This window comes from Chroicocephalus ridibundus, chromosome Z, assembly GCF_963924245.1.
Source record: "Chroicocephalus ridibundus chromosome Z, bChrRid1.1, whole genome shotgun sequence".
In the NCBI taxonomy this organism is placed as follows: Eukaryota; Metazoa; Chordata; class Aves; order Charadriiformes; family Laridae; genus Chroicocephalus; species Chroicocephalus ridibundus.
In genome coordinates this window covers 63,139,975-63,164,756 of record NC_086316.1, presented here as the reverse complement: position 1 = coordinate 63,164,756, position 24,782 = coordinate 63,139,975, and the positions used below count along the sequence as shown (strand labels likewise).

The 24,782-nt window shown below is 37.2% G+C and overlaps 1 protein-coding gene across 4 annotated transcripts in view; it reads left to right on the top strand.

Annotated features, from left to right (window-relative positions):
• NLN (neurolysin) overlaps positions 1 to 12,168 on the top strand; it is a 36,509-nt gene extending 24,341 nt beyond the window's left edge. For all 4 annotated transcript variants that reach the window (XM_063321274.1, XM_063321275.1, XM_063321278.1 and 1 more), the window contains 6 exons: positions 1,094 to 1,460; positions 2,811 to 3,012; positions 6,070 to 6,256; positions 7,706 to 7,834; positions 8,350 to 8,486; positions 11,723 to 12,168. In XM_063321274.1, coding sequence (XP_063177344.1) covers positions 1,094 to 1,460; positions 2,811 to 3,012; positions 6,070 to 6,256; positions 7,706 to 7,834; positions 8,350 to 8,486; positions 11,723 to 11,857 — 1,157 coding nt within the window. In that variant the 3' untranslated portion in view covers positions 11,858 to 12,168. The remainder of the gene's footprint in view (positions 1 to 1,093; positions 1,461 to 2,810; positions 3,013 to 6,069; positions 6,257 to 7,705; positions 7,835 to 8,349; positions 8,487 to 11,722) is intronic.
• The last annotated feature ends 12,614 nt before the right edge of the window (positions 12,169 to 24,782 follow it).

Below are 24,782 nucleotides of genomic sequence, written 5' to 3'. Positions count from 1 at the left end.
TTTGTCAATGTTAATTTTTATTTATAATTAAATCTTAGATTTACCTGATTTTTTTAAGTAGTTTGGACTTTTTTCTATCCATTATATTTTTGTAATTCTAAATGGGCTTATATAATATTGTGGTTTTTTCATTTGTTTTGAAGGTTAATTAATTTAGAAGCTATTGTTGTGACTCGAACTTCTTACAGTATGAGATCATATACTTTTGTATTCATAAATATCATGTTTCATAGTAATTCTTGTAGAGGGAGAGTGTTCATCAAATTAATTGTCAGCTTTAATTTAGTTCTTTTGATATATCCTCAGCTACAGCCATGACAGTGTGATTTCCTTTGCTTCATTTTTTAAATCAATGTTCATAAGCTGATCTTACAGCTAGGAAGAAAAGCTTTCTGTTGTATGACATATTCTAAATTTAGCATAATATGAGCTGCAAACAGGATCTCAGTCATGTAAATGCATATTGTGCCTTACAGCCTGCCTAGAAACAGGGGTGGCAATTCCTGAATTTTACACTCTAGATACCAATAGTGAATGTTAACCTGAATTCTTAAGGAAGAAAAAAGTGTCTGGTAGTCCAGAAATACTTACAAGAGAATAAGGACAGTTTATACTTTATGGGAGTTTCAGTAAGCTTAAATATTTTTATATTCAATATATTGGATTCATAGTGCTATGACCCTCTCTTGATCAAGAAAAGCTATATTGGAAAAAATTGGAATTATAGAGGTTAATAACCAGTGGCTTTGGTAGACTAGAAGCTAGCTATTGTATAGCCAAGAACTCTTTAATCTCTTGTTGTTTTATAGGACTGGTGTTACTTTCCATTCTGATGTCTTTGAAAAAGTCAAAATTTACCAAAACCCTCCACAGTACTGCTAGGCCTATGTGGACTCCTCTATTATTTATAACATGCCTGCAATTAAACCTCATTAAGACAAGAAAGCAGACAGTTTGCTCACTGTTAGTCAACAGATAGCAAACTCCAGTGTCCACTCTTGGGGCATATGCTTAAAGTTATGAGTGTATTTTGTAGGAAGACAGGTTATAGTAAGCAACACAGAAGTTGATTACAAGACAATCTTTGTTTCAGATGATTTGAGTAACAAGCTAAAGCCATTGGTTGAGGAAGAAAGGAAATTCATTCTAGATTTGAAGAAAAAGGAGTGTAAAGAAAGAAACTTTGACTATGATGGAAGAATCAATGCATGGGATCTTCATTATTACATGAACAAAACAGAAGAGCTGAAGTACTCCATAGATCAAGAAAAACTAAAGGAATATTTCCCAATTGAGGCTGTTACAGAAGGCTTACTGAATATTTACCAGAAGCTGCTGGGACTTGTATTTGAGAAAGTAGAAAGTGCTCATGTTTGGCATGACAGCGTTACTCTTTATACAGTAAAGGATAATTCAACAGGAGAAATGTTAGGGCAGTTCTATTTGGACCTTTACCCAAGGTAATTACGACTTATGTTTTACTTACGTGTTTAAGATGGAATTGGTCTTAGTGGGTTGTTGGTGTCGTTGAAATTAAATGCATTTGGAAGTAAATATTTGTCCCACTGGCAAGACTATTACTATGTTCATTAAGTTGTCCTCTGGACTGTTTTCAGATTGTTTACACTTTTTTTTGCAGTACTACAGTGTTTCTTGCTTATATTGGTTTATGAAGAATTACTACTTTGTTCATTTTCTATAGTATTGCTGCCTAGTCAGTTGTCCATAATTTTTTGCCCCTATCAACTTTTCTCCTTCCTAACTGTAATATTGTGTTTTCAGTTTCATTTATGTTGAACTGCTACTCCAGTCTGTTAAGATCAATTATATTCCTGTTTGCCAAGTGTTCTTAGTTTCTCACAGTTCCTCTTTACACTTTATATGTGTATTTTGCACCCTGTTGTCCAGACTGCTGAAGAAAATATCAAATAGATCAGGACAAAGAATAGATTCCTATAGAGCATGCCTTGAAATGTACTTCCAGGTTGACCTCTGTAGCTGTCCAGCTGTCTTTGTAGCTATTTAGAACATCATCTGTGTTTTGACAGAGATGAGGAGACTAGACTGATTTGACAGGATTTATTCTTAGCTAGTCCTTTTTGACTGTTTTTAGGTTTTCTTTTTTTAATTATTCTCTAGCAACTTATGAATTGGCTGATACCCTTTTCTAATATAAATTGACTTAAGGCCTCTCTGCATTAAGAAAATTTGGTTAGTCAATACAGTAGTACATAAATTGTTCTTTTCAAGATAGGCATGTTATCCTCTTCAGCTGCTTCCCCCTTTCTGTATGTCATGTGAACTGCTGAAACTATTTGTTAGTAAGACTCTTCTGACTAAATTACCCAGTTAACTACTCAGGTTTAGGGCAAGAATTTCAAAATAATTTTTCTTTAAACTTTTGGATCACACTGAAAATACAGTGAAATATATTTCTTTGTCTTCTGTAATGAAAGAAAAAAGTACTGCTTCAGAGGGTAGAACTTTGCCCTTCCTGTTACAGTAGCAGGTTAAAATAGAATTGACATTTAAAGCGTCTATACTTTGAGTATTTAAGTAAAAATCAGATTCTTGTAAATGATGCAGTGATTCTTAAACTGATGTGATTTAAGTACTGGGTGTTTTTCCCCTTGTGCTCTTAACAGAATCTTAAACTTAGTGAGTCTTAGAAGTCATGAAAAGATGTAATTTCTTTGTGTAAAGCTTTAAAGATGCACTGACTGATTGTCCCTGTTCTTGAATAGTCTTCACCATTCTGGTGAGCAGGCTTGTGGTTTGAAGATAGTGTCTGATATATTTTTTTTATACAGAGAGGGAAAATACGGGCATGCAGCATGTTTTGGTCTCCAGCCTGGCTGTCTTCTCTCTGATGGCAGCAGAATGATGTCTGTAGCTGCTCTGGTAACCAACTTCACAAAACCAGCATCAGGTCGCCCATCATTGCTGCAACATGATGAAGTAAAGACTTACTTCCATGAATTTGGTCATGTAATGCATCAGATATGTGCACAGGTTAGTGATGTTTCAATTCCAGTGTAACACTTAATTATTTCTCCACTGTCTCAAAGCAAGGTATAAGTCTATTTTGGTGGTTTCTGATTTTAGTACGTATGCAGCTTTTTGATGAATTTTCAAAGTGGCAGGCAGGGACGGTGGTTGTTTTTCATTTTTATTTAAAACTACAGCAATGAATACACCTTCTTATGAAAAACATTTGCATAGGAACATATACTTTTGCATTTGCGCCATGCAGGTACCTCTGATGAGTGAATAGATCCGTGTGTAAGGTAAAGAAGTTGCTCAGTGGTGGCTTCTGTTACAGCTGTCAGATGGCTTTTTATTACTTCTAGTAGTCTGCTAGATCTTAGAAGGTTGCTGTACCTAGGAATGCAAATGATTTGTGGATCCAGATCACCTCCAGCATTTTGGCATTTAGGACTCTCGGGAGCAATCACTTGACATCAAAAGCATAAAACAGGACTTGCCTGAGCCATTGTATTTTCTGCTCTCCTATCTGACAGTCAGGGTTCTCACAGTGACCAGAAAGAAGCTAGTCTGCAGATTTTGCATCAAGATATGAATAAAGTTCTGAAATTGTTGGTTTAATTTTTACTTACATGAAAACTTGATTCTGACAGATGATAAATTTATTATTGGCATAAAGAAAATTTTGTGTTTCAGAGAGAGACAAGTTTCAGTATTTAGTCACCCAGAAATTCATACAATTATGTACAAAGCCAGACATTATGCAGCACTGCTTTCATCTTCTTTATAAACAAGTACCAACTAATAAAATCAGAGAAATATGGCACACGTAAGATTCTAATTCTTGACCTTGAGCCTAGAGACAAGGACTGCAGAATAAAGAGACAAAGTCATAGAAATCCATGTATTAAACCCATAATTAGACAAATTACATTCAAGCAAACTTCAGAACAAGTAGCTAGACTTGCTTGGATATTTTTGCATCATGTTGAAAGTAGAAATATATTGATTATTTGATCATCTTCAGCCTGAGACAGGTATTTCTGAGCTGAGAAACTGAGAACTAAAATCTTTTTCTTTTGAACTATCTGGAAGATGTTTATAAATGAGACACATTCAGCATTAGTACAAAATTGACCGCAACATTTTGATGCCAATGAGGATGTGCCTGGGTCTTGCCTAGCCCCTTCTGGGCAGCACAAGACAACAATTCCAATGCATACGTACTTCACTTGCTGTGGAATTGCTCTCAAGTCAGGGAGGCCTGCCTTCCAGTGGTCTCTCCCACTGCTGGGGGGCTTTCTGCATGCATAGGTACTGTGCTTACTGCTGTTGTATTTTATGTAACTTGTTATTTGCATATCTGCAATAACTTGCTAGTCCCATATAAGAACACCCTGTCCTCTAGGATTTGTGTGTGCGAAGTACTGTCTTGTTTCATATGATGATTTGTTTAAGCATGTTAAAACTCAAAAACCAAAAAAAAGAAATTCAAAGGGTACACAGAGATCAGACTGGGTGGGAATCTGTGAGCTGCTGGTAAAGGTCAGCTTTTGGAGACTGATACTCCTTGTAATGTACTGGGGATCTGCTGGGAAGTGAGATATCAGGGCAGGAAGGGGATCTGTTTATGCCATTAGGGAAGGAAAGTTATTCAAGTACCTAAACCAAATGTCTCAATATTTTTTGTTAGCATGGTTCATTCGTGTATGGGTAAATGAGGATATCTGGAGGCCAACCAAATCTTGCACTCCTCTTGCCTTTTGCTCTAGCCACTTCTATCACCATTTTTTCCCAACTGTTGCCTCCTAGCTTTTTTTCATACCTGCTATTCAGCAAGTACAGTAAGAAGGGCCGGGCTGTGACAGCTATGGATTTGAGTAACCCACAAGTGTAAATGAAGGCAAATGGTTTTCTCCTTTGCTGCTGTTCTTCTGAAGACATGCAAGAAAGATATATGCATGTGACACAGTTGTCAGTTCAACATATGTCCTATATTACACATGCATTTTTTTTTTTTGTAACCCTGCAAGAAAGTAAATTTAAAAGCCAGTACTCCTCTGGGCATCTATTCTCCAATGGAGGACAGAACCTAAGAATATCTAGAGCTCTTAAAGAGGGTGTTTGGGAAACAGAGAAGTCTCTTTTTCTTTTAGCTCTTGAAATGTTTTGTCAGAATGTTGCTGAGAAGGGAAGAACAATAAAATTGGGTCAGCAAGAGGAGGTAGACTTATTACAAGACAAGTGTGGTGTGAGATCAAGTAATTTCTGTTGGCATTTGAACAACTGTCTTTCAAAAGTGACTGTTTCTTTTTAGAAATATTTTGGGTTTGGAATATATTTTAATGAAGATTTTTAACTGTACAAATTCAAAATTAGTATCTGAAAGAGGCTTTTTGAACATGAAGTGTTTGGTAATACTGAAGTGAAAAATAAAAAAGCTCTAGTGTGCTTGGCTTTCAGAAGGAAGATTCTTCTGTCAGTGATTGTGTCAGATTTGGAGACCTTTTCATGAAAAAAGTTGCTAGGATTAATTTCTTTCAGGCCATGTATTACTGGCTAAAAAAATTATGCTGTATGTAAACCATATGTCTTATGAATGAAGACAGACAGGACAAAGCTTGGATAAGTTGGTCAAGTAAAATCTTTGGATCAGTGCAGTAGACTGTAACACAATAAGCAATTCTACAAGTGTATAATTGGAGTTTATTATTTTACTTTGGGGTAATATAGCAAAATTTTATAACAAATTATAAATCATATCATTGTCATAAGACAGCATGGAAACATTTGTATTGCTGTCATAACCTAAAAGGTAAAAATCAATAAGAAAACTGAAGTACTGTTTCACACCAGTAGAGAATGCAGTAAATAACTACCGAGTAATCGATTTTTTTGAATGGCAATAGTCCTATATCTGAATTTTTGCCCTCCTTTTGTTAAAATTATTTTTTTATTATCATTGATGACCTGTTCAAATGATTCCTTTTGTGATTAACACTGAAATTTTGGTATATGAAAGTTTATATTTTGCTAGAAATCCTTGCTTCAATTTTCATTTAATACAGTGGCTTTTCCTTTTAGACTGATTTTGCTAGGTTTAGTGGAACTAATGTGGAAACAGACTTTGTAGAAGTACCTTCACAAATGTTTGAGAACTGGGTGTGGGAAAAAGAACCACTACAGCAAATGTCAAGACATTATAAAGATGAGAGCCGTGTTGCAGACACTCTCCTTGAGAAACTTGCTGCCTCTAGACTGGCTAATACAGGTATCTCTCTCCCCTCTCCCCCCCCAGTTTATGTATAAAAATGTATAATGAAAAAAATTGGTGGGAAACAATGAAGGCAAATACAACAAGCCAAATAAATTTCTTCTATGTGTACACTTATCACTTATCTTTCTAGGTTTATTTGCGTGGATAACACCATTATCCAGCCAGGCTGGAGGAGGCTTTGAGCAGCCTGGTCTAGTGGGAGGTGTCCGCGCCCAGGGCAGGGGGGTTGGAATTAGATGATCTTTAAGGTCCCTTCCAACCCAAACCATTCTGTGATTAGGAAAGGCTATGATGACAGATACCATTGTTTGCAGGAACTGTAGCAGCTCTGATTTTCCAGGCTACCCACAGGACTAAAATGCTTTTGCATTTCTCTCCATATGACTCTTTTAGCTACCAACTTCACTCTTTTAAAATTGGGGGGAGGTGAGGGAAGAGTTTTCTCTGGTTTAGGTGTTTTTTCGGGTAGCCCAGGGCAGGCACTGTGCATGAATATAGTGTTGTATTTTCTACATATATTGTCTACATTTGATTTGCACATGACACTTGACAGGCATGAAAGCTGTTTGCAAATGTACTGAACATACACAGCATATCCCAGACAGAGGTGTTGTAGTCATGCCTTGCTCAAACAACCTCTTAACTTCTCATTCCAGAACCTTAAGTCCATGTTCTCCACCCTCACAGCAGATATACTGCCTTCCCAACCTAAGGTCCTAATTCTCTTCTTCTTCCACATCTTGTAGCACCTTATATGTATCTCCAAACCAAGATTGTGATCTCCTGTCATTACCTGTTATCTCATTATTCTGTCACTCTCGCCCCTCTGTCTCTGTAATCAGGACTCCCCAATATCATAGTCTTACCGATTTTAATGACAATTTGTCATTAAAACACTGCTGTTTATTTCATACTGCTTCCCTATCCTGAACAAGAAGTTCCTGTCCTTCTGGCCTCTACAGGCACTGTAGCTACATAAGCATTTCATCTCAGTAAAGGTTTACATCTTGTAACTTCTTCAAAAAAGCCTACAGCAGCTGCAGTAGCAGTTCTTGCTGTTCTTTGAAGTGTCTTAGGGTAGATACACTTACTATCATCTGTGGAAAACCCTGAATGAAGTGGTATACTGGAAGTGAAGACAGCTGAAAATATAATTTTAAATACCGAAATTTGCTTTTAAAATATCTGCTTTATTTCGGTTTTGATCTGTGAGGAAAATAACATTTGAAAAGACGGAGCCTGTAGTGAGAATTCCTTTATTAAAAATATGCTCCTCGGCTTTTTGTAACTGAAGTAATTCAGATGGAAATGACATACCTCCAAGTTTTTTCCATAGTTAAAATTCTAATAATTTAGAATGCATGTTGAGATCTTTAAATTAAAGGTGCTAAAGAAACTCCAGCTACTTTGAAGATAGTTAATTAAATATTCTTACACAATTAGGCCTTTTAACCCTCCGTCAGATTGTTTTGAGCAAAGTTGACCAGGCACTGCATACAAAGCCATCTGTTGACCCAGCAGATGAATACGCTAAACACTGCACAGAGATTCTAGGAATTCCTGCCACCCCAGGTATGTCAGTATGAAGCTTTTATATAGCATGTCCAAATGGTTGATTAAACATACCTTTCTTTCCTAATAATGTTTGGTATACAAAAAAGCCAAGTTGTTGTTTATTAAAAAAAAATACTTCATAAAAAACTGCTTTATAAAAATCTACTTTATGAACCTGAAATAATTACTTTGAAACTTGGGGTGATCTTAATCATGTCTTCTGAAGAAAGATGAAGGTAAATATAAAACTTAACTTTTTGCAGGTTATAGTTTAGAGTGACATGATGTGAATACCATTTTAGATGTGTCACATCTCTGTTGGATGTGCAACTAGCCTAAAATGGGAAAATGAGTTTCCTGTAGTCAACAGAATACGGCCAATACTTTTAGAGGCATACTCAGACCCTTTATGTTAGAAGTTTCAAAGTAGTTGCTACAAATTCCTTAATTTATTCTTAATGTTGAAGTACATTATACATCAAAAAAATAACTGCATTTGATTTAAATAAATTAATGTTAATCTACTTTTCAAGGAACAAACATGCCAGCTACTTTTGGACATCTGGCAGGTGGTTATGATGGTCAATACTATGGGTACTTGTGGAGTGAGGTGTTTTCCATGGACATTTTTTATAGCTGCTTTAAACAAGAAGGAATAATGAATCCAAAGGTACGTGATGAATGCTTTTTAATAAAGATTTTTGTTGCACTTTGTCTCTGAAAACACACTTGTTATAATCATGATCCATAGGTATAACATCTCAAGTACTACTTCTGTACCTGTCAAGTTCAGATCAACAACAACAAAAGTGTATAAATAACTTAATTACTTTAGAAATATTATCTTAAAATTTCCAAGAGCACTTGGATTTTAATACAATTATTATGTATTCAATATTATGTTATGACACCTTTAAGGAGTTGTATTGCATTGACTAATGCCTTCCTCTTTAATTTTAGACTGAAAAACCATATTCCTCCATAGCAAGAGCAGATGTGTATTTTTCTGCTGTGAAAGCTGTATGATAATGATGCTCTGTTTCCATTAATAGTACCTCAAGTGTGTGATACTTTTATGCAGTTGTTATTTAGAAAACTGAATTTGTTTTGGTCTTTCTCTTTCACAGCACAGCATAACTCGCAAATTTTTTTTTTCCTCTTTAGTTTTTCTCTCAAGTGGCTTTTGAAGTTCAAATCATTGACAGGTTCTGGATTTACTGGGCTTTTTTGCCCCATGTGTAATTCTCCAGCCTCTTCTGCCTCCAGCAGAAAGAAAGGATAGTTAGTGATGCAGTTAGTAGTCCTTCCAATTCTCACAACCTTTTTTATTTTTCAGAGATTATAGTATTAGACTTGTGAGTTGAGATGCTGCAGTTCTATCATGGGAAAGACCTTTCAGTTTTCTTGATCCTCTTATCTGTCTGCTGGATTCAGCAGCCAGCACTAGTTCTTCCCTTCAGTAAATGTGTACGAGAGAAGTAAAGGAGGGAGCAGAAATTGCTTGACTTTACTGTTCCTCTCGTGGAATTTGCCTTCATTCCTCCTGTTCCTTATCACAGCAACCAGAACTTCTAGAACTGTCCCTCGCTCTAGAGGGTGGAGAAAGAAAACAAGATCAGGCTTTGAGCTTGGCGAAGAGAGAAGTCCCAGAGGAGAGGGGGTAGGGGCTAGAAAACTGATGCAGTTGTTAGGCCAATAAAACCCAAAAGGGCGTTTATGAAGAAAAGCAGCAAACTGGATAGTTTGAGAGGAGAGGTGATGAAAGATTTGGAGATCATTCTTCCTTATTCAATGTCAATGCTGTCACTCATAAATAAGAGCAGGAGAAAAGAAATGGCAAGTTAAATGAGAGAATAAAATAACTTTTTAATAAAATGCTGTTCATATCTTAAAAATGGCATTTGGGGAGGGGTCAGACTTGCTGGGATTTCTTAATGGTTTGCAGCTGGGAGAGCTGGTGCCACACTTGTGGCACTTTGACAGTTCCCTATTCTGACACACTCACACCTCCCTACTCTCAAAATTCTTTTCTGAATGATTGTAAAGTCAAAACCCTAAGATACAATTTGCTGGAATTGCTCTGTCACCTCTACTTCTCCTGAGGGATGAAAGTGCCTTTTCTTCTGAATTTTTGGTGGGGATTTTTATTTTCTTTGTCTGTATGCTAGGAGTGAATATTTGCTATGGTTCAGCTACAAGGCACCTAGTGCCTCTTTGAATGTGATGCCTGCTATCCAGGCTAAGAAGTGAGGAGGAAAAATGATTATTTGTATCAATTGCTCTCTAGCATATGTGTGTGCACGCACACTTTGCTTGAATGCTGATATAACTTCAGGGGTAATTCTGTGGAGATTTTCCCTCCCTCTTCAGAGCAATGCTGTCTTCTCAAATTGGTTCTTCTTCCCCTTATTTGCATTCCATGCAAGTGTAATGGAGTTCCACAGGATGGGACAAACAATCTTTTATAAACAAATACTAGACACTAGTATGATTTTTGTAGTTACATATTTTTCATTATATTCTAGATTTAGACTAGTCTTCAGAACAGCAGGAAAGGAAAACGGCTATGGTATTATGTCTAGGGCTTTTAGAAATTTGGCTTACCTCTTCCTGTTAGAAAAAAACCTCTCTTCCTGTTTTGAGCAAGTTACAGAAACTAGTTCAGAGACTGTATTTATAAAAATTCTTCATCAAACACTTAATTCTAACTTCATTGGTTGTCACACTCCTCAATTCTTGCACATTATCTGAAATGATTTCCAGTCTCCCTAGAACTGAGCAATGTGCTGGCTCTGGAGAGACAGCAAGGACTCAAGTCTACTCAAATAACACTTTTAAACTACAAGGAACAATATCTTCATTTGCTGCTGATGCTCAGAAAACCAAGACAAATAGCAAAGTATAAGCAAAGCTTCAGTGCATTGGGTAGTTTTGGGGTTTTTTTGCATTTTAGTTTTTTCCAGTTGTTAATTCAGACAATGCAATTGGTATGCAGTTAAGTCATGGAAGTCCATCAAGTTAAAAAGACCTACACTTGTTTTTGCAGCACAGCTATCAGGAAGCATGTAGTCCTGTAATCACATAGCTTCGACGTGTGGGGGAAGTATATATGTGTATATACAGTGACTAAAAGGAAGAACGTTGTTTCCTCAATATCAGAAGCATCTGGGACATCTGCATGCAAAATAATATTTTTCTGATTGATAGTCACATCTCAGAAAGCCCAAAATTCTCCAGATATGTTCTTTAAAATATGACCTCTTGTTAAGAAAGTCCTCATTACTTACTGTTGTCTCTGAAGCTTGGTTCATTCTTTTTAAAGGATTCCATTCTATCTGAAGTAATAATGTTTCTTCCTCAAAATAAAACCTGAGTTAAGTCTCTTATGTTAAGATACTGTAATAGGGGAGTTAGATATGTTTGTGTATTATATGTATATAATATGTGTGTATGCGCCATGTTATTCCTCAATGCTACATCTATCTATCTCTGAACTATCATCTCTGCTGTCCAAAGAGACATTAAGGAAAGAGAAATCATCAATTAAGAGAGAATGGATGTTAGGTTCCTTTTTCCTGCCCATCAGTCATGGGTACAATCCATCACTGAAGTTTGTGTGGAGGTTGTGCATGCGTTATGCTTTATAGAATGTCTTTCAGACAAGTTGTGACTGTAACTTCCAAAACAGTGTAAAACCACGAGAAAAGGGATTTCTTCGTGAACAGGTTGAATTTCTGCTTCAGCAGATCTAAATTATACTTGTGGTGTATCCTGATTTGATATCAAGAAAATCTGGAAGGAGAGAAGGTATTTAATCATGAGTAGATTTGTAAATATGCAACAAATACAGAAAAGAGGCAGTTCGCAAGATAAGAAATACTAACATTCTGCTTTACCTTTTATCAGGCTGGTATGAAATACAGAAACCTCATTTTGAAACCTGGAGGATCTTTGGATGGGATGGATATGCTACAAAATTTCTTGGAGCGTAAACCAAGCCAGAGAGCTTTCTTATTGAGTAAGGGATTATGTGTTCAGTAAAATTATGGTTCCTTTGTAATGGCATATAAGTATGGAATGAACTGGAAATGTCAGTGTATTTCACATCTTAACTATGTAGCACTTCTAGGGAAATTGGGTCAATTTTTGATGATTTTTTAAAATTGTATAAATAAAAATGTAACTTTTAAAAATTGCATAGGACTACAAAATTCAACACATCAGGGAAAAAAATTCTGAGATGTGCAGAAGGTGAGGAATTTCGATGGTGACTTTTTTGAATTGTTATGAAATAGTACTAATCAGTATGGGGAGTTGATGCTATGTTTCTCTTAATAAATTCACTTAAACTATGTCTTGTGAATGAATTTTAAAACTGTGGGGGGAAAAAAGGACACTATCAGCAATAAAAGAAACAGATTCATTCTTATTCTGTATTCTTCTATTGTATTGATGGCTAAAAAATGTCTTTGATGGAGAGGAAGTGTGTGTGATTTCATCATGGTTTGGGTTCAGTCTAGCTTCCTGACAGATTTCAAGACTGAGAACCTGCCTTTACAGTTTGGTTTGTTTTTTACTTTACGACAGACATTTGTGTGATACTTTTAGACTTCATTCTGATGCATGTTAAATTTTTGTATCATTTATACTTATACAGTGTAACTAAAAAGAGAAAAAACCCTACCCTGTCAGCTACCCTTCCCTTTATTGAGGAAAACCAGCCAAAATCTATGACCTTGGCAGTTCTTCCACCACTTTTTCTTTTTTCTTGATGATCACAGATCAGATCTTTGTTTTCCAAATTAGATCAACACAGGCACTGAAAAGTTATACTTGAGCAATTATAATGGTTTCAGTTGATTTGTGAAGTATTTTGAGATACGTATAAGGAAGGCAGGGGAGAAGATATCCCCGGTGGGAAGGATCATAGTAAATCCAAGATTTTCTTAGTCCTTTCCAGTGTGGCATGCACAGGTGCTACAAAAAAAAGCTTCATAGATTTAATAATTTCAGCCATGGGAGTGTGAAAATGATTGAGGAATTATTTTGCAGTATTTCTGCAAGATCAGGAAAAATGAGTCTTACAAGCCAATTCTACACCACCCAAATAAAACTGTGAATCCAAGTGCACTCTTCTTGTCTTTAGATATCAAACCACTTTAGATATCAAACCACTTTGGTTTTTGGTATTACAGCATGCATAAGAACAAACTTTAATTTTGGTTACCAGCTAATGTATTTTAGACATTTGAACCATAGCTGTAAATGTGGTTGGTATTTTTATTTAGTTGCTCAACCACAAAGTAAGAAAATGTGCCTGATAGACTGAAAAGACTTCCTCTTTTGCTAGCAAAAGAAAACTGAAAGTATTCACTTTGGGTCAAATCTTTGTGTTAAGGGGAAAAACCCACAATTTTGATTGTTCTGTTGAAACTGTGTATCTGTGTCTTTTTCTTTTAAAGCATTTAAACTTGGGGGGGAAAAAAAGGAGCTTAATTGGTTTTTGAATGGAAAATTTAACAGGACTTATTTTTGAACCACACTAGTTAGGGGTGTGAGGAAACATAAATATTTGTAGCCAAACATATTAACTATGTAGTCTTAACCAGAGCATGTAATTAATTAATTTCTAACTTGTCATAGTCAGTTACAGTTTTAGACTGTAGTTCTGCTGGGTCATTAAAATGCAATACATGAAAATCACATATATGATAACATCTTGAATGGTATTCAGAACAGCTGTAGAGGAAAATTGAGGAAACTGATGGATGCAAGATTATCCTAAAACCTGTGAATTTTGCCTAGATTAATTTTCCTTACATTCTGACTGGATTTTCAAGTATTTTGCTTTCTTTTTAAATGTGTTTAAATTCTTGTGATCCTATCTTATCAAATGGGTTTTTCCCTTCACACTGTAATGATAAGCTCTGATGAACTAAAATGTTGTAAAAAATACACTAAGTGATACTTTCCAAAAATGAATCTGCTAATCTAAACAATGGAACCTGTATTGCAAAGGAAAATGCAGTTTTTATTTTACAGCTGGTAGGCATATTTCCACATGAGGGAGACCTTTCTCTGCATAAACTAGCAGTCTCAGATCAAGATAGATAATTGCAAATGCAGTAATTATAAAGAAAAATACGTGATGATAGAAAGTTATGCAATTATTTAAAAGTTAGATTTAGGACAGTACTGATGCTAATGGTGATAATTTAATTGACTGACTTATTTTCCTGTTCTTTAGAGAGTGTGTGTGTGTTATATATATATAGTAACTAAGGTACTGAAGTGCAGGAGAGTGTCTGCTATTACATGTATGTGAAAATGCGTACATGATTGTACAGTTTTGTTAGCATCAGCTGGTTATCCATATGTGTAGGGAGGAGAAAAACCTAGACCACACTGTGACCACAAACGAAAGTGTTATGTTCTATACCTGTCCCAAAGAATAAGATTTTTTTGTAATTTGTTTTTTTAGAAGCCAATTCCCTCAGACTGTAATTCAGGCAGTAATTAAGGCAGATCATCTTATGGCTAAAATCGCACTCAACACAGAAGGCTAATGGGTACATTCTGATGTGTTTCTGAAACATCTTAATGCGGTAACATATCAAACTTGTCTGCTAATTTTTATATTGGTTTCATGGAGCCTTCTGAATCAAGTTCATGTTCACAGTCCTTATTGTAAAGACCTGATCTTGGAATGGAAACGATAATCTGGAGAAAGACATCTTTTCTGGTTTTGCAGCTCTCCATCATAGGCATGAAACTTTGTCTGTATAGGAAACAACTTATTCTGATGCTATTCCAAGGCTGTAACATAAAGTCCCTCAAGAAAACAGGGAATACCGCTACTGCTTTGGAAACATGAGTTAATTGCCTTGACACTGCACAGAAAGAATCACATACATTTAAATGTGCCAGGAGTTAGGTATCTGGCAAAATCCAGTCTATTCTGGAGTTGCTAGACCCATACTTCCACTGAATTAAATTTCAAAACAGCAAAAGCCTGTGTTTATTCCAGCCCAACTTGAAGTATTCACTGCAATTAATAAAAAAGTAACTTGTCTTAGTCTGTAACAAACAGTGGCCTTTCCAACTTAGTAATGTATCTTTTTAGAATTTCATTGTATTTGGGATGAAATTTTTCCTCTGTCAGAAATTCACAGTGGACTTTGGCTGGCTTCACAGCAGAAGCTCCAAATGAAAGGCAAAGGGTAAAATGGGAGACTCGTGAGAGAGTGGTAGTAACCGCTCAGGAAGTGGATAACAGGCAATGGCTTTCTCATTCTGCTCCTTCACTGCAAAAGAGTTGGCCAGGCAACTGGGTCACAAGATGGCTACGTGACGGCCTCAGCAGCCCCTGCTGTTCGCTGTCTGATGTAGGTCCAGCACATAGGCTGTCTCTGCATTGCTTGCAAGTCGTGTGGTCAAACCTAAATGGTAAAAGCAGTTTGAAGAAAATGTTTAAACTTTGCTCTCTGAGCTGTGGTGGCTATCAGTTGTTAGGCTGACTCAATAAAGAGAGCACTAAGATGTAGAGAGTCCATGTTTGTAGTGGTGGGTGGAGTATGGACTGTCACTTGAGTTTCTAATGCTACTACAGTTGGTTTTCCTGTACAAATAGTTCTCTGTTGCATGTCATTAATATAACAATGTTGCAGAAAAAAAACCTTGGTAATTTTAATCACTAATCAGGGTCAGTCAACTAGCAACCTTGTTTGACAAACAATTTTATTAAGCCCCATTTTAAAAGATAATCAGGCAACAACTAATTCTAATGGCTGTAGTCATTTGGTATGGGAGAAGTAATATTACTGCAACAAGAAGTGAGTCACGAGGTCAAGATCTCAGCTTCCTCTCTGGAAAATGAAACAATTTCCAAGTAACCTTCAGAGGTAGTGGGGGGCAGTTAGGTTAAATAGAGATTCCTGGTGGGGTTTTCCAGGCGTGTAGAGCTGGTTGCATGGTGAATGGTTACTGACAGGTATTAGAGAGGCTAGACATCAGGAGGTTCTATGGTAGAACAAGTCAAAGGAAAAGGAAGGCAGGCAGTAAGGGAAAGGATGAAGTTGGAGAATGGTGTTTTGACAATAATTGTAGAACGGTTGAAGTAGGTGTCAGAGGCAGATACCAGGAAAAAGACATTAGCTTAATTCATACTGATTTGTGAAAGGCTACTGAATGCTTTTCATTGTTTTATGAATTAGAAACAAGACATGCTCGTCTACGAATAGATTTCTTATCTTTTTATTTGCATGCCAAAGAACATGAGATTTTGCGCCAGCTTGCTACTTGAATACTTGTGCTTCTTCCTGACATCTGGAGATTAATTTTTGTTTCACCACTATTTTCTTCATTAATGTATTTTAAATAATTGTTTCTCATGGTGGAAGGAAAAAAGTGTCATATTACGGAGGAATTTCAGTTTGTGGGGCCTATGATGGAAATTCTGTATAGCTAATCATCATTAGCAGTTGTAAAAAGTGTAGATGATTCAAAAGACATGGTACAAAACAACAATCAATCTATTTTAGGCCTGATTACGATAGATAAAGACAAATTAATTAAATGATTTGGAAGTTAGCGGTTGCCTAGAAACCAATAATCGTGACCTAATTTTGTTCAGTATTGAATAACAGAGGATAGACTCAACCAATACTTGCTTGCAGTATACTCCTGATGAATTAAAAAGGTTAAAGATATCAGTGCTAAGAGAACCAATGAGCAAAATTATTGGAAGAAAAATTGTGAATGAGAAGTGCTATGTCTTTAAAATTCAGTTGGCCCAAATCTCACAATTTCAAAACTTAAAATTTTTTGAGAACAATTCTGACTAAGAACCAATCTATTTACCAGTAAAAACAGCAATTAAAAATAAACAAAACGGAAGTGGAGGGTCAGGAGTAGGAAATAGTAGGAAATGAGGAATTGTGAAGTGTTAAAAATTATAAAGAAGGCTAAGACTGTCAAGAAAAAGAAAACAAACATGGATTAAAGTATTATAGCCAATAAGTTGTATAAATTAATGTTTTTAGAACTAATAAATCTCATTTGTATTACAGACCCTTTACTAGGTGGAAATGCTAACATTGCAAATGACAAACCCCACAATGTTTACTTACTGTTTCTCTTCTGCATTTAGAAAGAAGCAACATGATGTAATCATATCATATGAGAACAATGGGGTACTTTCCAGTCCATTATTAAGTGAGGAGGATATTAAGCAACACCTACTAAGAATAAACATTTTTACATGAGTAGCTTTTACTAACTTGCACTCTACAAACCTACAAGAATTGGTGGTCAGGCATTTTTTACCAGTGCTGTTAATCTTGGGACACCGAGTATATGACATTGTACTAGAACAACGCTAATGAGTTCCAGCATTCAAAAAGAGCAAATAGGTGACTATTGGTCACATAGCTTGAAATCTATCTTCAGCAAAAGAAGAAATATGGTTCTGTTGCTGAAGAATTAAACAATGAGTGTAATTCATACAGTGCAAGAGGTTTTATGAAAAACAAGTTTTCTCAGACAAGCCTGATATAATCATTTATGCCCATTACAAGCCTGATGAAGGTGACTGTAGAGAGATGTAAGGGGTATTTGACTTAGTTCTGTCTATTTTCATTTTAAATAACACTATATCGTATCAATAGAGAACTATAAATACGATACTATTAGGGCTATAGATATCTACACTCTTAGTATAGATACTAATAGAGCTAACTATTCTCAGAGAGTAATTGTTAGTGTAGCATTATCGTTGAGCGGGGTACAGTGATCTAAGAGCTTCAGGGATCACTAGGGGCCAGTAATATAAAATCACTGGTGATAAAATTTGCAAGTAAGTGACCAGAAAAAGCAGCCATACAGAATTCTTCTGATTGTTTGAAAGCTTTGGGCATTCAGCCTAAAAATTTCTGTAGCATTGGCAAAGTAACATTTAACATGCCTGTAGTAACTAAAAATGTAGATTGAAACTAGGGCTTGGTGGACTGTATTCTACAAAGTACTGCCTTATGAAAATATCTAGAGGCTGGTTATGGTAGTCAGTTCAATCTGAATTGTTGTGAGACTACAGCAAAAATGGTTAAGCAATCTCATGACAGATAAGTGCAAGAATATTGCGTAAGAGCAGGATACTGATGCTATTTCTGTATACCATAGCAGTAAAATGGGCACAGCAATCACATGCAGTTTTGCTGTCCTGATTTTTAGCTGGGGCTAGTAGGACTTCTTATTCCAAATAAACAAAGGCGGTTCTGTGTGTAGAATAGAGTTAACCTGTGGAACTCCTTGCCAAGGGTATTGTAGAGGCGATAGGTGTATATGGGTTCAAAATAAGACTCAACAACTTCTAGTCTTAGAATAGAAACCCATGGAGGATATTTAAATACATAAAACCCTTTTCATTCTCAGGAAGTCCCTGCAAAGTAGAGGGTGGAGATCAGAAGAATATCAAAGTAAATATATATTGACAGCCCTATTCGTGCTTCTTTTAGGCAACTGCATTTAGCCGCTGCTAGAGATAGGATACTATATCATAGAATCATAGAATCATTTAGGTTGGAAAAGACCCTTGGGATCATCGAGTCCAACCATCAACGCCACTCGACAAAGTTCTCCCCTACACCATATCCCCCAACACCACATCTAAACGAGTCTTAAACACATTCAGGGATGGTGACTCCACCACCTCCCTGGGCAGCCTGTTCCAGTGTCTGACCACTGTGAAAAATTTTTTCCTAATGTCCAGCCTAAACCTACCCTGCTGCAGCTTGAAGCCATTCCCTCTTGTTCTATCGCTAATTACCTGTGAGAAGAGACCAGCGCCAACCTCTCTACAATGTCCTTTCAAGTAGTTGTAGAGAGGGATGAGGTCTCCCCTCAACCTCCTCTTCCTCAAACTAAACAGTCCCAACTCCTTCAATCGCTCCTTGTAAGATTTATTCTGCAGGCCCTTCACCAGCTTCGTTGCCCTCCTCTGCACTCGCTCCGGCACTTCCATATCTCTCTTGTATTGAGGTGCCCAAAACTGGACACAATACTCAAGGTGTGGCCTCACCAGTGCTGAGTACAGGGGGACAAACACCTCCCTCCTTCTGCTGGTCACACTATTTCTAATACAAGCCAGGATGGCATTGGCTTTCTTGGCCACCTGGGCACACTGCTGGCTCATGTTCAGCCGCTTGTCAATTAGAACCCCCAGGTCCTTTTCTGCCAGGCAGCTCTCCAGCCACACTTCCCCAAGCCTGTGGCGATGCATGGGGTTGTTGTGGACCAAGTGCAGGACCTGGCACTTGGCCTTGTTGAAGCTCATACCGTTAGCCTTGGCCCATCGGTCCAATCTATCCAAGTCTCTCTGTAGACCCTCCCTATCCTCATGTAGATCAACACTCCTGCTTAGCTTCGTGTCATCTGCAAACTTGCTGGTGATACACTCTATGTCCTTATCAAGATCATCAATAAAGACGTTAAACAGAAATGGTCCCAACACTGAGCCCTGAGGGACACCACTTGTGACCGGCCGCCAGCTGGATTTAACTCCATTGACCACCACTCTTTGGGACCATCCATCCAGCCAGTGCTTGATCCAGCAGATCGTATGCTCATCCAGGCCATGAGCAGCCAGTTTTTCCATGAGAATTCTATGTGGAACAGTGTCAAATGCTTTTCGAAAGTCTAGGTAGACAATGTCCACAGCCTTTCCCTCATCCAATAATTGGGTCATCTTGTCATAGAAGGAGATCAGGTTCATCAGGCAGGACCTGCCTTTCCTAAACCCATGCTGACTAGGCCTGATCCCCTGCTTGTCCATTATGACTTGTAATGTCACTCAAGATGATCTGCTCCATGATCTTCCCTGCTACCGAGGTCAGACTGACAGGCCTATAGTTTCCTGGATCCTCCTTTCTGCCTTTTTTGTAGATGGGTGCTACATTTGCTACCCTCCAGTCCATTGGGACCTCCTCAGTTAGCCATGACTTCAGGTAGATAATGGAAAGTGTCTTGGCGAGCACGTCTGCCAACTCTTTCAGCACTCTTGGATGTAACCCATCCGGTCCCATAGACTTGTGTGCATCCAAGCGGTGTAGCAGGTCACTGATCGCTTCCTCTTTCATTGTGATGACCTCGTCCAGGTTCCCCTCCCTGTCTCCCAGCTCATGAGGCTGGGTGCCCAGGGAACAGCTAGTTCCACTGCTAAAGACTGAGGCAAAGTAAGCGTTGAGCACCTCAGCCTTTTCCTCATCCTTCGTGACTATGTTTCCCTCTGCATCCAGTAAGGGAGGGAGATTGTCCCTAATCCTGCTTTTGTTGTTAATGAATTTATAGAAACATTTTTTGTTGTCCTTAACAGCTGTAGCTAGGTTGAGCTCTAGCTGCGCTTTGGCTCTCCTAATTTTCTCCCTGCATAGCTTCACTACATCTTTATAGTCTTCATGAGAGACCTGCCCCCTCTTCCAAAGGTCATAGACTCTCCTTTTGTTCTTGAGGTCCAGCCAAAGGTCCCTATTTAGCCAGGCCAGTCTCCTTCCCCGCCTACTAGCTTTTCGGCACACAGGGATATCATATCAGCCTGCTGTTTGATCCACTATGGAAACTGGAGGAAGAGCAGAACAGAGCTGCCACAGAGTTTATCTTAGAGCTGGAGAACTTTCCAAGACAAGTTTTAAAGGCTTTATCTTTTCAGCTTAGCAAAAAAAAGAAAAAGATTCTGTGATGGCTTAATTATAGTCTCTAGGTATTTCCATTACATATCAAAGGCTATTTAGTATGAGAATGTCAGCTAGAAGCTGAGGCCAGTCATTTCAAAGAGAAAATAACAGAATTTTTAACAGTGAAGGAGACTAACTATTGGGCGAGACTGCTCACAAAATTGGCAGAATTGTCAGCTCTTAATGTCTTCAAATCAAGACAAGTGAAAGCTCTTCTAGGAGATGCGCCACCAGGAGATATGCTTTTTTCTTTGAAGCTCTACAATTCAATAAGTCTTATCTTAGCAAAAGAAGTTGGTTGCATGTTTACGCAGGGCAGAGGTGTAAAACTACCCAATGTAATTCACTGCTGAAGACTTCTTGCCTTCGAAACCACTAATGGAAAGCAAAAGCAAATGGCCAACATACTTTTAAATTAAGTGAACATTTTAACCTGAAATATTTTTCTTTAACTGCATAATTGTGAGATTTACAGGCTTTTATAAGAAAACTGAGCAGACAAATATTTTTGCCATGTGATAGCATTAAACTTACCCTTTGATTTCTGGTTGAAGAAGGCAGTATTTTTCTCTGTACAAAGTAGAAACTGAATAGTATTCCCAAGTTATTGTTACAAATCGGACTTTTCACTAGCCAAAGCTAGTTGCTTTTTCTTCATTGAGTTGTCCCCTTTGGATTTCCAGATTTCAGTTAGGCTTTAACAGACGGCTTTAAAAGAAGTTTAACAACTTCTTTTTGCAGAGCTAATACTTTCTGATTGGACTCACTGTCAGGCCAAACGCTTATCCCCCCCCGCCTCGCCTCTCCATTAGTGTTGGTCTGTTCAGGAATTTAGTCAACCCATTAGCTGAGATGTATGCTTTAAACTTGGGAGAAGCACTTGGCAAAGAACTGAGGAATTTGTATTTCTCCTTATTCTTTTATTAAACTCTTTATTTGCTGACAACCGGTCATGGCTCGACATCCAAGATAACTTACAACCAAAATCTGGCAAAGGATCAGAAACCTTGTCAGATTTATACAACCATATAATGTATAAAATGTTATTAATATCGCCAGTAATAAAAGGTTTTTACAAGGACAGATTGATTCTATACTATAAACATGAGTTCTGGCCTAAAACATTAATGGGAAATGTCTCAAAGCACAATGCAGAAGCATTACAATAAGAAGGCAGAATTTAGCATAAAAATAAAGGATAATAAATGTATATGGCACATTGTGCTTTGAGAGGATGCATTGAGAGGAATGCATTTTAGTCACCTTGATAATTTTTTAAAAGTATATTTTTAACTTTCAAGCCTCATCAAGAAGAGAATTTTATTCTATTGAAAATTCAGAACTAAGACCCATGGAGATTACAGGTTTTAAATCAGCTGTCTGTAAAATATTAATGAATACAATGCGATTAAACTTAATAGCATTAATAGCATTTTCCCCTTAGAATGAAATTTTACTTTTATAGAAAAAAGCTCACATTCTCTACAGGAAAGATAAATCATCAGAAGTTGAGAGGTGTTGTAGATATGTTGTCTGTATACATATCGACATTACGAATGTGCTTATGCCCAGGTATGCTTATGCCTTATCTATTCCTACAGGGACATGCTCGTTCTCTTTCCCATTAAGCATGGTAAACCCTGGGTAAGTCCAGCCATAGGACCCTCCACCATGTCTAACAGAACTTCATGAGCAAGGGAAGGACTAAGCAAGCATGAATCTGCCTATAGACAAAAAACACACCTGAAGATCTTCTGATTTACTGGCAAATCACCATCTGCTTTTTCTTCAGGTTGTTTTCTGTATGCACATTTACTCTGCTGCAGACATTCAGCATTACTCCTTCTCCTGAAGGAGGAACATCTAGTCTAGAATGGCTCTCAAGAACTGAACCACATTTTTTGGTGACATAGTACTTGGTAAAAGCATGGATTAACTCTAATATGTCTGGCTTTCATCTCTCTTGCTACCTAGGAATGACATTGGGTTTGCTTGAGTTCTGATGGAAATTGCTTAAATCACAAATTGGTTTTATTTTAGCACTCCTGTTGTACCACCTGCTATCCAGTGTGATAAGTTCTTAGTAGGGCTGTACCTAGGAACCTGTCTGCCATGAAGACAGAAAGGGAAGAGGCCTTCCTAAATGGTCTGTTTAGCCTGAATAAAAAGATAACATGATGGCTGGGTCAGAATGCAGTGGGTCAGGTTTTTTAGGAGAAAACTTAAGGGGGGTTGATACTCTTGCTTAGGTAGAACATAAATTGGGTGTACAAGGGCAAGCTTGCTGTGGTGAAAGAAAGGCATGTTATTAAAGTGGTTGTTACCACCTGTGGTTGTTCCCCCCTTTTGTGAAAAGAAAATTCAGAGCCCCTTATGAGATAGCACCTGTGAAGAAAAAAGAAAACAACTAACCAAAACTTAGCTTCAAACAATCTTTACAGAAAACTGATGGTGATCACTGAGAAAACACAGAGAACCGCATAATGAATTACAAGACATGATCTAGGATCACAGGAAAAGAGGCCTTCATTACAGGGAAAGATTTATTTACACGCCAGAGAAAAATCTACTCAGTTTACTCACATAACTGAATCTTATGGTCTTTCTCCTGGACAGAAGCAGGTATACTATAACCCGTCCATAGGTTTCAAGGCAAAAAAAGCCAGTCTTAGGTGGAAAATCCTGGTCCAGCAAAAGCATATCTAAAACCTGGGACAGTGTCTGGGCATTGTAAATTCTCAGATGATAACAATTGCCCAGGCTGGAATGGCGAGAGTTACATTTGCTGTATCACATATTATCTTCGTAAGCATCTTGAAATTAGAAGATTAAATTAGAATATAACTAACAAGGATCCATGAGATAGATTGGTTCTGCAGCAGAAAGGGTGCCGTTTCCTGTTGGGTGTCCAGCACTGATGGGGTTCCCTGATTTTGAAAAGGTGACAGAGTAGCTTTGTGTTTTCAAAATTTTTTGCTTTGGGCAGTCCGCACACAAAGCAGAGACCGAATCTGAGACTGACTGTCCCAAAACAAGGGGAGGAAAAGAGACAATTCAAGCCTCTCTAAGTGCTTTCTGGGTTGGAGAAGCCTTGGAGAGTAGAAATCTTACATGCCTAATACACATATTTGATTAATATGAGCTCAGTTCTGTAACTTAGTGCATTGTTTGGCAACAAGTTCCTAAAATACTAAAAATGGGTATTGAAACTTTTTTATTACTATTCCAGGCCAACATCTGCAGCAAAAATGATGCCTCTCTAGATTATTTCTTCATGATAACAAAGATGTTTCACTTGCTGATATAATTTTCCTCCTATTTAATTATGTACAACATTAATTAAAATGGAAAGTTGCATCAAAGATGTAAAGATATTGCTGACTTCATTAAAAAGAAGGCAGTTTTGGTTTTGTGCAGAAGCATTACAATAAGAAGGCAGAATTTAACATAAAAATAAAGGATAATAAATTTAGGCAGCAGCAGAATTGGCATTTTCAGAAGCAAAATTTTAATGTAAGAGAATAAATCTCCCAATCATTTCTAATGTTGAGTGTCTTACTCAGGATTTTATCACAGAGCTTAGCATCTAACTGGTATGAGGATACCTAATTTTGAGGCATAACACATTTTATATTGGCTTTTTCTCTTCTGATTTAGGCTAGTTATCCTCAAAGGAAAAATTTTGGCTAAGGAAGGTTGTTCAGTTTGTTATATAAAACAAATAATGACTTTATTTGTAAAATATTGCTGCATGTCATACAAATAAAAACCAACAAGATGCCTAAGCAAATAGCAGAGACTTCATTTTCTTTTATAGACTTAATGAAAAAGAATTGCCTTAGTTTAAAAGAAAGTATGAGTGTATCATTTTTTTCTTGACATTTAATTAGATTTATCTGTTGTACAGTTTTATCAATAATTGGATAATGTTGTGAGTTCATGCTAGTGAATTCTGAAATGGTTCCTCCAGTGTTAAAAAACTTTCTGTACGTGACCTGCAAATTGATACCTCAGTGTAAGCAATAGCACGCCTTTGAATAATATATGATTCTTTTGTTATGTCTTTAATACATCTAAAAGAGCTTTCAGCATGGAGAGTAGTTTAAAGTAATATTTCCATACTTACTTTTAATCAGGTTGTCATTAGAGAGAGAGCCTGAGTCCTCTTAAGTTGCAAATACAGGCTGAGCGTGAAGGTTACAAGTTCCCCTCGTGTCTTTTCATACGCACTGGCTATGCCT